This window comes from Capricornis sumatraensis, chromosome 19 (genome assembly GCF_032405125.1).
Source record: "Capricornis sumatraensis isolate serow.1 chromosome 19, serow.2, whole genome shotgun sequence".
NCBI lineage: Eukaryota > Metazoa > Chordata > Mammalia > Artiodactyla > Bovidae > Capricornis > Capricornis sumatraensis.
This window is the reverse complement of record NC_091087.1, coordinates 42,122,974-42,137,166: the sequence shown is the minus strand read 5'-3', so window position 1 is coordinate 42,137,166 and position 14,193 is coordinate 42,122,974. Positions and strand designations below refer to the sequence as shown.

Here is a 14,193-nt window from a genome sequence, read left to right as displayed (position 1 = left end):
GCAAATGAGTAATATTTTTCCTTTCTACTTTCCAAATTTTCTTAATGAACATATATTACTCACAAATAACAAAGCTAATTTTATTTTTAAAATTTCTACTAGTGGGCAAACTAAGTTCAAAAGAGTAAAGGTTCGATAAATGTATTTGGTTTGATAAGGAGGATAGTTACCCTGAAATTATGTCTTTTGATGCATAATATTCCTCAGAAAGCTGTAAAGCACAGACTACGTCAAGATGGACACTTAAATCCCCAGACTCTAACCACTCAGAGATTCTCTGTTGTTCTTGAACAGGGCTGGGTTTGGACCATTTAGAAAGAACTGTCCTTTATTTCCATACAGCAAGGTCTTCAGCAGAGTTTGTTCAGCCAGTGTGAGCCTCTAATGTGCCTGGTCTGCTGAGTCTGAAGTGCGGCCCTCTGGACACAGCACAGACAGTACTCAAAGGACAATTATTGGTCTTCGCTCACCCAGCATGCTCTCCCGCTTCACATGGCATGGGCCACTTAGTCATCCAAACGTCCTTTGGCGAACCAGCCCTTTCCCGGTCTTAGTTCAGGTGGTTTAGGTGGAACCCACCCCAGCCTACTCAAAGGAGGAATGACCTAGGCTTACATCTATCTGTAGATTCAGTTTCTAGAGTCATAGTGATTCGTTAAATTAGACCAATAAATGTCAAGTGCAGTACGTTTGTTTGCAAAACATGGACAAGAAAAATGGACTGTATCACTCTGAGTATTTGTAAGTTTTTTAAATGGTGGAGTTCTTTGTTTTTTTAATTTATTTATTTTAATTGGAGGCTAATTACAACATTGTATTGGTTTTCCATATATTGACATGAATCAGCCACGGGTGTACATGTGTTAGAAAGGAAGTTAAGATGATGAGTGGATGGCTATATGGACTTAGTAGGTGGCAGTCAAGCTCTGTGCATCCCTGGACCACAGCCTTTCCCATGCTGCACTCAGGTCACGGATGTCTCTTTCTCCTCCAGCAGATGGTCAGCTCTCTAAGGAAAGGAGGTGCATCTCCAGTGTGTTTGGTCATAATAACATAGAGAAGAGCTTAAACCCACATCTGCTCAAGAAATTATCCTGTGGACTTAGCAGCATGGAAATGAGGCCCTGATGGTTCTGCCACTGGGGACTCTGGTTTCTGGGCTCTACTACCTCTGCTGGTCGATACCACGCCCTACAGTCCCCACCTTGTCCTCTTGGGTTCCTGCTCTGGGCTGGAACAAGTGGTCTGCTCTGAGTCATCATCTGTGGGTACTGGTGTGGTCACAGTATGTTTCTCACACAACCACCCAGAGAACGTCATCAGGCTGATGGAGTGGGGGTGGGGCAAGCTTTCATAGAAAGCCTTTAGGATGAAGCATCGCAAACCTGGAGGGGAACACGAGATCACTGAGTCCACTGACACTGCGTTTCTCTCCAGGAGGCTGGGGGATCTGCAAGAGAGCCAGGAGGAAGCACCGGCATCTCCATCCTGGGCAGTCTTTCTCGGAAGATGCAGCCACTCCTGCTCCTGGTGGCCTTTCTCCTGACCAACAGGGCAAAGGCAGGTGAGTGACCATCCCCATCCCAGGGGCCCAACCCCATCCTCCAGGTGGCACAGAGGTCCCGCCCATTCTGCATGTCCTTGATCCAGCTATCCACCAGGAAGGGACATTCAGAACACCAGCTCCCATCCCACCTCATACCAGGGAGTATGATGCTGGATAAACCGCCAGCAGGAGCGACAGAGCAAAGCCTGCTCTCAAGAGGAGCCAGTGGGTACCATCTCCTCCTCCAGCCCTCCCTTTGCCCTCTGGAAAGTAGAGCTTTCCCAGAAGTGATGGCAGATGGTCGCAACCTGGAGAAAAGAAAATACTACATTGCCCCTGAAGAGGGCAGAGTGGGTCTGGCCTCTGCTTCTACTTACCTCAGCATCTGCTTGGCAGACCCTGGAGTTGGTGCCTCTGTGTTTGCTCAATCCCTAGGACCCACAGACCCTTTACCCAACTAAACTTCCCTGCCCAGGCCCTCAGGGGCTCCTCTCTTTCAAGGATGAAGCCAGTGTTTGGTAGACCTGAACTGCTCTGCTTCCCAGAAGCACACCAGCACTGGCCATACCAACAGCCCCCATCCAGAGGCCCACTGTGAGCAGGGAGGGTGCAGGAGGGGGCATGGTGACTCCTTCATGCAGCCAACAAATACTCATGGGGCACGTACTACCAGTCAGGCCCTGGGAAAGAGGCTATGGCGACATCTAGGTCCCTACTCTGAATTCCTGTGCCCTGGAAAACAGGGCTATCCTGAATAAAATAGGGTAATGGGACCCTTAGAAACTCACCTGGAATGAAGCACAGGTCGGGGAGGAATTTTCAGAAGCCTCTAGGACTTTGCTATCCCTAGGACAGGAATGAAAAGTGAAAGTGTTAGTTGCCCAGTCCTGTCTGACTCTTTGCGACCCCAAGGACTGTAGCCCACCAGTCTCCTCTGTCCATGGAATTCTCCAGGCAAGAATACTGGAGTGGGTTGCCATTGTCTTCTCCAGGGATCTTCCCAGCCCAGATATCAAACCTGAGTCTCCTGCATTGCAGGCAGAGTCTATGCTCACCTCCAATTTTGTGTGGGAGACAGATTTGCAGACCCAGGCAGCTGCTCTGTTCTAGAGGAGGAAGTTGAGCCCCTTCCCAGCCTCCTCCCGCCCCACCAACTCCAGGCCAGGCTGGGCTCCCCAGTGTCCAGCAGTTCTGAGCATGAAGCAGATGCCAACAAGGTACACTCAGTGGGGGCACACAAGCAGAACAGCCCTTTTCCTTCAGGGGAGATCATCGGGGGCCATGAAGCCAAGCCCCACTCCCGCCCCTACATGGCGTATCTTCAGTCGTGGAATCAGGACGTCCGGCGTAGGTGCGGTGGGTTCCTGGTTCGAGAGGACTTCGTGCTGACAGCCGCTCACTGCCACGGAAGGTGAGGAGCAGCAAGTAGCCGGTACCTTTCTGAACACCCTTGGCAAGGGAGCCCTGCCTTTTTTCTCTAGGTGCAACCAGGCTGTTAGGAACATTGAGCCAAGAGGGTTCCTGGGAGGGTAAGAAAGAGGGGGCCAGGAGAGTGAGAGGGTGAGAAAGAGGGAAGGTCACTGCCGGATGTGTTGCTGAAGTGAGAGAGACTAGACATAGGGCGCGCCTGGATATCAGAATGTAAACCAATGCAACTTCACATGTGTCCTAGGGCTAACTGCCCATGGAGAACAGTTATGCTCTTCACAGTGGCTCCAGAATCTGACCTTGGCTGCCAAGAAACAGACCGTACAGACAGCTTAGCCCCCAGGGCCCTCCTGGGGCCTGCATTTCCCCTCAGTGGCAGCCTTGCCCTGGAGTCACCTGCCCTTCATGGCTCCAGGGCTGTAAACCCGGAGGTTGTGACCCCTATCTCCTGCTCTGCTCTCTGTGAAGCTCAATCAAAGTCACCCTGGGGGCCCACAACATCAAACAGCAGGAGAGGACCCAGCAGGTCATCGGGGTGAGAAGAGCCATCTGCCACCCAGACTATAATCCTAAAAACTTCTCCAATGACATCATGTTATTAAAGGTAAACCGCCCTGCTTCTCATGCCCTCCCGGGATCAGCTCGTTTCCCCTCCCAGGACCTCCTACCCCTTTCTCCCCTCCCATCCTGGCCACCTGACCAGTCCCTGTGGCTCAGGAGAGAGGAGAGACACATCAGCATCATTGCCGTGTCCAGGCTTGGGGACCACTGGCTGAGCCAGACTCTTGTCTCTTCCCATCAGCTGGAGAGAAAGGCCAAGAAGACATCAGCTGTGAAGCCCCTTAGTCTGCCCAGGGCCAAGGCCTGGGTGAAGCCAGGGCAGGTGTGCAGCGTGGCCGGCTGGGGGAGGGACTCCACGGGCACCTGCGCTGACACGCTGCAGGAGGTAAAGCTGACCGTGCAGGAGGATCGAGAGTGTGAGGCCTACTTACCCGAGTATTATAACCACACCAACCAGCTGTGTGTGGGGGACCCAAAGACAAAGAAAGCTTCCTTTCAGGTGAGAATCACAGCCTACCTTGCTTGGATCTGGGGAGAAGGGTGTTGGCAGAAGATCTGGGACCTGGGGACCACCTCACCCTCTAGGCTTGGGACCTCTCTCAGGAGTAAAAGGGGGAACAGCAGGAGCTGGGAGGACCTAGAGCCTCTGCAAGCCACGTAGACCTGCAGTGAATGCCACCCTGGCACTCCTCCAGAAGGGAGAATCTGCCACGCACTGAGGCTCAGGTGTTAGAAAATCAGGCTTCCTGAGTGGGAGGTGGACCGGTCCAGGTGCCTGCTCAGAGCTGAACCCACCTGCTTACTGAGCTCCCCCTCCCTGATGAGTGTCAGCCCTCCCAGCTGCTTCCCTGTCCTAACAGCAGCCTGGAACCAATAGCCAGCCCTCAGCATCTAGACAGAGAGGGGGCAGAGACCTGGGGTAAGAGAAGGAGCTGCCCCCTGGGGGAAGTGAAGCAGGGACAAGGTCCAGGTCAGGGCTGGCAGCCAGGGGCCCATAGATCTGCCTTGCCCACTTGTCTCGCACAGGGAGGCCTCACAAAGTGGCCTTCTTAGAGAGGAGTCTTGAAATGGCACGGTGGGAGGGAGGGTAGGACCAGGAGGAGAACAGACTCAGTCCTTCCGCTTCTCTGTCCTCAGGGGGACTCTGGAGGCCCTCTCGTGTGTGACAATGTGGCCCAGGGCATTGTCTCTTATGGACAAGAAGATGGATCAACTCCACGGGCCTTCACCAAAGTCTCAAGTTTCCTGCCCTGGATAAAGAAAACCATGAAAAGCCTCTGACTGCAGGAACCAGACCATCTTCCCTGGGGCTAATCCAGAATCACACTGTGGGGTTGGAGGTGCCCATAGCTCAATAAACGTCTCTCAGCAGAGCTCGAAGGGCTGGTTGCTTATTTATTCACTGACTCCTATTCACAAATGCTCACTGTGTGTTTAGAAAGGCAATGACAGGATTCTGCTGTTTTCTGCTCCTCCTCTCCCCCCTCCCACCATCTCTTCCCCTGAACCCCATGCAAAGCTGTCACCCAGGTCTGCTTCCCCACACCTGTCTCCCAGGGCCGGCCCTCCCGCCAGGGCTGAAGCTGAGCACCATCAGGGGAAGACATGAACCTCTCTGGTCCTGGGGCTCAGGGTAAACTCCTTAGCTCCTTGCTCTGGGTACATGGCAGGGAGGAGTGGGTCACACCTTGGGTCCCCGACACCAAGAGCACAGCCTGGGGCTGCAGCTCCCGGACAGAGACCCTCCTACTGGGGACCGGGGGGGGGGGTGCTACCTGAGCTGACCTTTAACCCCTACAGCCAGGGGAGCTGGCCCAGAGCTGGGCTGGTCTCCTGAGAAGCCCCTCCATTTCACTCAGGCTGAGTGTCCTGCTTTGCCCTCCAAAGAGCCCAGGGCCCCAGCTCTGCCTCCAGTCTCCTCTGCCGCCCCTTCTTCTCCATCCTTGCCCATCACTGCACATCCTCAGCAGGGCCACCATCTCCTGTCCCCTCCAGACCACACTGATCTCTGCTGACCCCTTCCTCATATCCCTCCCACCCTGCATACCTGAGTCCCATGGGGTTCCAGGAGGGCCTCACCACTGACGTGCCAGCCCAGCTCATGCCTTGGCAGAGAGGGATCAGAGGGGCCAGGCCTGTGCTGTACTGGGCAAGTCCACATCGCTGGGCCCCATCTCTCACCTGGGCAGGGCCAGCTCAACCCCTCACATGCAGCCCAGTGTCCCCCATGTGCTCAGGGTCCTCTGGCTCCTGATGGCTCTGTAGCCTGAGTCCCTGTCAGCCTCTCCGTTTAGGTACTGGCGGCCTCTGGTCCTCTGGGCCAAGATTCCCTGCCGGTCACCTGGGACCTTTTGAGTTAGAAAGGGATCCTGTCTTTAGTAGGGCAGAAAGTGCATTGGTTTTCATCCATCAACACAAATGCTGATGGAACACCTACTAAGTGCCGGACACTATGGTTGTACAATGGACATAATACAGGTTCTATCATATCAGTTCAACTGTAACCAACAGCGTCAATATTGTCCAAATTGTCTATATTCCCTCCCTCTCATGAGTCCACTTGAGGGGCCTACATCTCTGTGGGTGGTCCACAGGGACAAAGATCTGTGTTTATTTTTATTGCTGGTTACACTCACAGGATGTTGTTATGTGTGACTCTCGAACACCAGTCATTTGGTTTCTAGACAAGAAGATACTGCTCTGCTCACTGGAGCATCCTCGTCCCCTCGGGGAGAGGGCAGCAGGGAGGGAAGAGAAGGAACACGGGCAGCTTTATGTGTTTTACTCTAAAGAGAGCAGGCAGGAATGTCCTTGCTCAAACTAGATGGTAGGAACACCCATTTGAAAGGCAATTAGAATCTGATCTAAACACTCATCCATTGGATGGGCCAGAAACAGGCTCCCTGTCAGGCTGCAAGCTCCTGCCTGTGCAAACCTAACTGCAGTCAGGGAGGCCCACGTGGTCCGTACAAATGGAGAAGCGTCTCTGCTCTTAGGCCGTCACGGTGGCTGCTGCTCCATAGGGTCCGAGACAACCTAGACTTTCATCCTGGGGAAGGTCTTGGTTTGGAGAGCATGTGATTTTTGCTGGACAAGGTCTCCCTGTCCTGGTCTCCCCTCGCCAGACGCTTCCATCTGCCATCCAGGCTCTTGTCTGTGGTGCTGAGCTGCCTGGGAGCTGAGCCTGAGTTCCAGCCCTTGGCTGGTGCCGCCCTACCCCTACACACAGCACTGTGCTTCTCTGGGGGATGTGTCAACACTCTGGGATACGGTTACCCTAAACGCAGGCCCTTTCCCCTCTGGCTGTGCACAAATCACGCAGCAACACAATCTCCTAGGGACCTGGGGCACGTTTACAAAGGAAGAGCGGTGATGACACAGCTTCTGATTCAGAGCTGAAAAAATCCCAAGATTTACTAGGGACCCAGCTCCTTGATTGAAAATCACACAAAAGGAAAACAAAGAAACAAAAAGGTACTGTCTAAAAAATGAGCCTAGCCACATACATATTCAGCTCAAGTATAACATTTACTTTGAGGAAATGGTTCGGTGGTTTGAAAAAGTTTAAGAATATTTGTTGCAGACTTGTCCTCCTTCAAGAGATGAGGGAGACAGTCCTAGGAGGGACAGTGAGCGCCTGGAGACCCCACAGAGTTAGGATGGAGCCTGGGCTCAGCCAGGCCCCTGAGAGCCAGGCCAGCAAGACGACTTCCAAGTTTTCTTAGCTGTGCCCACTGATGACTTCCTGCCATCCCTGGACAAGACAGGAGCCTCTGCTCAGATACCTCCATCCATGCACAGTTACCCTCTGAGCTCCCATTGTAGCCATTGTCTGGCAAGTACTCAAACAGCTTCTTGGTGAGCTGGTCTGTCTGCTCATGGGCACATGCAGAAAGAGGTGGGTAAGCACCTAAAACATACTGATTTCTTCAAACCTTCTCCATTGAATTATCCCCCAGCTCCCATCTTAAAGGAAACAAATCTTCCCTTGCTTAAATATCTCTGTAATGGAAATAAAACATGACATACAGCCATGAAATTAAAAGACACTTACTCCTTGGAAGGAAAGTTATGACCAACCTAGATAGCATATTCAAAAGCAGAGACATTACTTTGCCAACAAAGATCCGTCTAGCCCAGGCTATGGTTTTTCCAGTGGTCATGTATGGATGTGAGAGTTGGACTATGAAGAAAGCTGAGTGCCAAAGAATTGATGCTTTTGAACTGTGGTGTTGGAGACGACTCTTAAGAGTCCCTTGGACTGCAAGGAGATCCAACCAGTCCATCCATCCTAAAGGAGATCAGTCCTGGGTGCTCTTTGGAAGGAGTGATTCCGAAGCTGAAACTCCACCTCTTGCGAAGAATTGACTCATTGGAAAAGACCTTGATGCTGGGAGGGATTGGAGGCAGGAGGAGAAGGGGACGACAGAGGATGAGATGGCTGGATGGCATCACCGACTCGATAGACATAAGTTTGAGTGAACTCTGGGAGTTGGTGATGGACAGGGAGGCCTGGCGGGCTGCGATTCGTGGGGTTGCAAGGAGTCAGACACGACTGAGCGACTGAAATGAACTGAACTGAAGAGTAAAACATCTCTGTAGATACCGCTAAGGAAACTTCTCTACTCACCAAGGCCTCTCCCATCACTTTTCCTTCTGTCCAGACTCGCAAGAAGAGTCAGGTACCAGCATACTGGTAGGGAATTGACCAGCCAGCTCTGGGGGTGATGGGCCTAAAGGGATTCAAATCTGTGCTGGTTTGTTTTGGGACTGTGCACTGGAACAGGGATGGCTCCGCCCTTCCAGCCCATGACCATGCTGCTGCCAGTACCACCCAAGTTCTAGACTTGCAGAACATCAGGAGTTTATTTCCTATTTCCTATCTTCATATCCCAGCCAACACTGCTTTTGGTCAACAAACACCTTGCTCCATGAAAACAATTCAGCGACTATTTCTCTTTTTCCAGAGGCATATTGCTAGACTACATTCCTTCTTCAGTCAGGAGGCTCAGTCCACCTGTGTTACTCAAGTAGGAAAGAAAATCACATCTAAGCATGTAATGGTCAAATTAATGCAAATCAAAGAGAAAGAGAAGAAGCTGAACATAGGCAGAGAAGAAAAGAAAATATTTCAGGGGAAACAGCAATCACAACTTTCTTGTCAGAAATCAGTTCAGTTCAGTTCAGTCGCTCAGTCGTGTCCAGCTCTTTGCAACCCCATGAATTGCAGCACGCCAGCCCTCCCTGTCCATCACCAACTCCCGGAGTTTACCCAAATTGACGTCCATCGAGTCGGTGATGCCATCCAGCCATCTCATCCTCTGTCGTCCCCTTCTCCTCCTGCCCCTAATCCCTCCCAGCATCAGGGTCTTTTCCAATGAGTCAACTCATCTCATGAGGTGGCCACAGTATTGGAGTTTCAGCTTCAGCATCAGTCCTTCCAATGAACACCCAGGACTGATCTCCTTTAGGATGGACTGGTTGGATCTCCTTGCAGTCCAAGGGACTCTCACTAACCAACGGTCATTTGCAGGTGTGCCCTAAAAGGACAGGAACGGAGCGTTGCTTCTGTGCCCTGATGCTCTCGCCTGAACAAGAGAATCCCAGGGCCAAAGATTCAGGAGCGCACATTCACAGTCGGAGTAGCAGTCCAGCGACCTGGGATTAAATGCAGAAAATGTGCCTGCAGGGCTGCAAACCGTCCTCTGCTCTTTTTCAGCCTTGTTTCTCCCTTCGATCTACTGTTTACAACCCCCTCCCACACCGCGCCCCTGCTTTCTTTAATTTACAGACTTTCCTGAAAGGACCTCACTTAACATACTTTCCAAACTCAAGCTTCCCAAGGAAAAGAGCCAGGAGAATATCAGCATCACACGCTTTGTGTGCAAAGAGGCCTGGAGAGAAGGGCTTTCTTGCATTCTTGTGGGAAAGATAGAAACCCCAATTTCCTCACTTGATAAACGGTTGACTAAACAGTTTCTATAGGTTTTAAAGATGGTGTTGATTAGTTTAAAGAAACTTCTCTACACTTTGGTTTGTTAACAGGTTATCTTTGTTATCAACAGTGGACGCTGAATTTTATCAAATGCTTTTCTGTTTGTTAAGATAATAATATGATTTTCCTCTTAGATGTATGGCAAATTAATTGATCTATTGGAGAAGGAAAAGGCACCCCACTTCAGTACTCTTGCCTGGAAAATCCCATGGACAGAGGAGCCTGGTAGGCTTGCAGTCCATGGGGTCACTATGAGTCGGACTCGACTGAGCGACTTCCCTTTCACTTTTCACCTTCATGCATTGGAGAAGGAAATGGCAACCCACTCCAGTGTTCTTGCCTGGAGAATCCCAGGGACGGGGGAGCCTGGTGGGCTGTCGTCTATGGGGTCACACAGAGTTGGACACGACTGAAGCGATGCAGCAGCAGCAGCAGCAGCAAGGTTAAATGAGATCTGTATCAGTGTAAACCTAACAGTGCTCATAATGTATTAACCTTTTCAGATATTGTTAGACTACTTTCAAGAGTTGGTACTTTGAGCAGGATTTTTGTGTCTATGAATCACAAATGAAATTAACCTGTAAGTTTCCTTTCTTTCTCTGTTATTTGTACCAAGACTATGGCAGTCTTTCAAGTGAGATGGGTAGTTTTTCTTCTTTTTCTCTTTTCTGGAAAAATTTCTAGGTTAAAAGTTTTCCTTCCTTGAATTCCAAAAGAAATATACAGTTAGGACTTCAAAGTCCAGTTCAGTTCAGTTCAGTTGCTCAGTCGTGTCCAACTCGTTGTGACCCCATGAATCGCAGCACTCCAAGCCTCCCTGTCCATCAACAACTCCCAGAGTTCACTCAGACTCACACCCATCAAGTCAGTGATGCCATCCAGTCATTTCATCCTCTGTCATCCCCTTCTCCTCCTGTCCCCAGTCCCTCCCAGAATCAGGGTCTGTTCCAATGAGTCAACTCTTCACATGAGGTGGCCAAAGTACTGGAGTTTCAGCTTTAGCATCATTCCTTGCAAAGAAATCCCAGGGCTGATCTCCTTCAGAATGGACTGGTTGGATCTCCTTGCAGTCCCAGGGACTCTCAAGAGTCTTCTCCAATGCTACAGTTCAAAAGCATCAATTCCTCGGCGCTCAGCCTTCTTCATAGTTCAACTCTCACATCCAAACATGACTACTGGAAAAACCATAGCCTTGACTAGATGGACCTTTGTTGGCAAAGTAATGTCTCTGCTTTTGAATATGCTGTCTAGGTTGGTCATAACTTTTCTTCCAAGGAGTAAGCGTCTTTTAATTTCATGGTTGCAGTCACCATCTGCAGTGATTTTGGAGTCCAAAAATATAAAGTCTGACACTGTTTCCACTGTTTCCCCATCTATTTCCCATGAAGTGATGAGACCGGATGCCATGATCTTCATTTTCTGAATGTTGAGCTTTAAGCCAACTTTTTCACTCTCCTCTTTCACTTTCATCAAGAGGCTTTTTAATTCCTCTTCACTTTCTGCCATAAGGGTGATGTCACCTGCATATATATATACACACACACCCTTTTAAGTTTCTGATAGTAAATATTTGCATCTCTTTTCTTTTTCCTGTGATGGTTTTCTGTGGTTACTGTAAATATACTGTATCCAGTTCTTTGCTTTTACTTTCAATTTTTTAAACTTGTCAATTGCACAGAACATGTGTTTATCCTATATTTTCATAGCTAATCTAATACTCTTTGATTTTTAACTGGGTCAGTATTTTTATAGTTAAAATCATTACTGATATACTTGCTATTAAATATACTCTTACTTTATGAGTTGTATTTGTACCAACTATTTTACAGTTTTGTTTTCCCTCTCCTTCATCTTTTCTTGGATAAATTACTCTTTACCTTTCTTTTGTCCCTTCTGCTAATTTGTAATTACTCCCTTTTATATTATTTCAGTGGTTACATAAACGTACAGCATGTTTCCTTATTGATGATTAAGTTTAATTAATATATTTACCCTCCTCCCTGAAAAGACAAGTAACACAGGACTTTTAATCTCATTTATCTTCTCCCAACATTTTTGCATTTTAATTCTACCCTGTTTTTAAGTGCCATTAGAAAGTGTGGTTAGCATTATTTAAGTAATGTTCATTTTCTTTTAATACTTTCCAGTTTCAAGGCTAGTTCTATTTTTCCTCTGTTGTACTGCAATAATTTCTTCTGATATTTCCTCTGGTTAACAATGCTGCTGTCTTCAGTCTGTAAGCAAATCGTCCGTGTGGTTTTGTGTGTTGCTATTTCATTTTCTGGAAGCGCTGCTTAGTCCTTTATGAGACCTGTGAGGACACTCCATATTTCCCTGCTCCCTCAGTTATTTTGAAGTTTGTGCTAAAATATGTGCCAGACGATTCCAAACCCTCAAGACCCTTCTTAGAGTCATTTCTCCTGGCTCTCATTCACAGTGTCACGGTTTCCGAGTTCTTTGGCATCTTGACTATGTCCAGCTTATTACATTATAAAAGCACGTGTGTGTTTGGTGGGGGTGGTGGGAGGCAGTGTAGGAGATGGCAGGACTCCCAAGGCTTAGACTAAAAGTATCTTCTTCACAGAGGAGTACTAATACATCTGCCTGGCACCTGGAGGCATTTCCCCTGTGAACCACCTGAAAATGAAGACTGCTGCTTGAAACCCAGTGAGACCCTGGGCTATAGATCATCAGGAAAGCGGGCCCTGAGACCCTGGTTATTTTTCCCTCTCTCTCTCTCTCTCTCTCTCTTTCATTTTTTCCTGCTTTGCTCAGTACCAAGGCTTTCAGGCTGCTTCATGTTTATGCTCAGGGACAACCCACAGGGCCCCAAATGAACAAGGACTCTTCACTCTCCACATTGGTTGGACCCCGGGCCTTGACATTTATCCCTCTTGCCCCAAGACAGCACCAAAATCAAAGGCCAAATTGCTTAGAAGACAAATACCTTTAGATATCCCAGACTTCACTTTTTTAAAAACTGAATTGGAAAACCATAGCTCTAAAATTTCCAAAACTGAATGGAGTTCCTACCTTGATTGGTGTTTCAAGGCTTCCTAAAGCCTGAAATTGCCTCCCTGCCAGTTAAGATTTTAAGATTCGCTAAGGAAAGCCACAGGTAAAGAAAGACCACACGGCTTCTGACCTCATCCTCTTCTCCCTTGACTTCTTTGTGTCAGCCTTCCCCTCTGGGACCATCATGCCCCTTCCCTCCTGTACCACCTACACCTCCCCTATACCGTCTATTCCCCCCACTAATTCTCTCACCAAACCTCCCTTTCCCCTGAAATTGTCCCCACTCTCTTTTCCTCTGAACTTATCAAAACCTGCCCCTTAAAAATTAAGCCTTCTGAGGAGCCAGAGCCTAAACACTGAATTTCTTATCTTCCCTGGACTAAAGCTGAACTGTGAGACCAAAAGATTTTCCCAGATCAACCAACGATCTTTACAGATTTGCGGAGAAAGTTAACATAGACCTTCAAACTTATGAACCTGGTTTCTCTGACTTCTATCAGCTACTTCATATGTTTGTGAGACAAGGCCAAGCCCAGCATTGGATGAAAGCTGGTACTTGGAAAACTCCTGGAAGGTCTCTGAAATTGTATTAGTAACTATATATAATAGCCCAACAATTTATTATAGGATCAGGCTAAGGAAATTGTTAGGTAATTTTGTCAGGCAATTCTTGGGACTTTCCCAAAGCCTGTTGACTGGAACACCGTTCAGGCTTCCACACAAAAATCTGATGAATCTCTCAATGACTAATTACTATTGGCTTCAGATTATTTTCTTTTTTTTAATTCTGATTTTCCTTCAAATATTGATTCCACCTAGGTAACCTTTAAGTCTATATTGAATCGTGGGCTCACTGAGGGTCTTTCCTTTCAAGTAAAAAGGACCAGGATGGAACAGAAAACTATGTCCACTCCAGATTCAGTTAATCTGGCAAGGCAGTTCTCTTGTACCCTAGATGAATCACCTAAAAGGAAGAGAACTGAAATTCTTAATCTTCAACCCCAGCAAACAAAGGCCCCGAAATGAAACCAAACCCTCCTAGTTTCTGCTATTATTGTAAAAAGCCAGGATATTGGAAAAGAGATTGTTACAAATTCACTCTGTAAGTGCTTCAGACGCCGGCAGCCCTCTAAGCAGCATTTCAAATGTTCTCCCAGTGCTCAGTGACAAGGCTCAGAAGGACTATGGGAGCTCTTCCCAACCTCCCTCTTCCTCACTTTAGAGAAATATTTCCCTAGTTTGGCGACGAATCTCTTCTAGTCCTAACAGATATCAGAGCCACGCCCTTGGTGCTTGACCCCACTACCAACAAATAGCCCTTGCATCAGAGTACAAAACAATTCAGGTAGTAGGAATCTCTAATGAGCCTCAAAATGTTCCTGTCTCTGAACCTGTTCTATTTTATTTAGGCCCTCTGAGAGATATACACCCCTTTCTCCTTAATTTATCCACCCGCATCCGTTTATCAGACTAAGATTCCTTTGAGAAGTATCATGCCAGAATTTCTTTCTCCAGAAAAGGGGAAATAATTCTAGAATGTCATGTTAGAATGTGACAATTCACCACTAGTTGAATTAAATGGCCCTTGACATCTTTATTTGCTCCATCTCTGATGATACTAGAGCTGATTCTGGAAATGCCTTATCAT

At 48.3% G+C, this 14,193-nt stretch overlaps 1 protein-coding gene across 4 annotated transcripts; it reads left to right on the top strand.

Annotated features, from left to right (window-relative positions):
• The first annotated feature begins 1,458 nt into the window (after positions 1-1,458).
• LOC138095092 (granzyme B-like) lies at positions 1,459-4,816 on the top strand. Of its 4 annotated transcripts, none has more exons than XM_068991063.1 (5): positions 1,459-1,564; positions 2,810-2,957; positions 3,443-3,578; positions 3,777-3,842; positions 4,673-4,816. In XM_068991063.1, the coding sequence occupies exons 1-5, from the start codon at positions 1,510-1,512 to the stop codon at positions 4,814-4,816; spliced, it is 549 nt and encodes a 182-aa protein (XP_068847164.1). In that variant the 5' UTR covers positions 1,459-1,509. The 4 variants fall into 4 exon arrangements, with proteins under 4 accessions (XP_068847164.1, XP_068847162.1, XP_068847165.1 ...); XM_068991061.1 differs by having other exon boundaries at positions 3,777-4,034; XM_068991062.1 differs by having other exon boundaries at positions 1,510-1,568; positions 2,796-2,957; positions 3,777-4,034.
• Positions 4,817-14,193: the final 9,377 nt, after the last annotated feature.

What these genes read in the sequence shown, in the direction of transcription:
- LOC138095092 (XM_068991062.1), top strand. Translation starts at nt 1,510, where the DNA reads ATGCAGCCACTCCTGCTCCTGGTGGCCTTTCTCCTGACCAACAGGGCA. An exon ending in AACAGGGCAAAGGCAGGTGA is followed by an intron (nt 1,569 to 2,795) that starts GTGACCATCCCC and finishes CAAGCAGAACAG; the next exon opens with CCCTTTTCCTTCAGGGGAGA. An exon ending in CAAAGAAAGCTTCCTTTCAG is followed by an intron (nt 4,035 to 4,672) that starts GTGAGAATCACA and finishes CTCTGTCCTCAG; the next exon opens with GGGGACTCTGGAGGCCCTCT.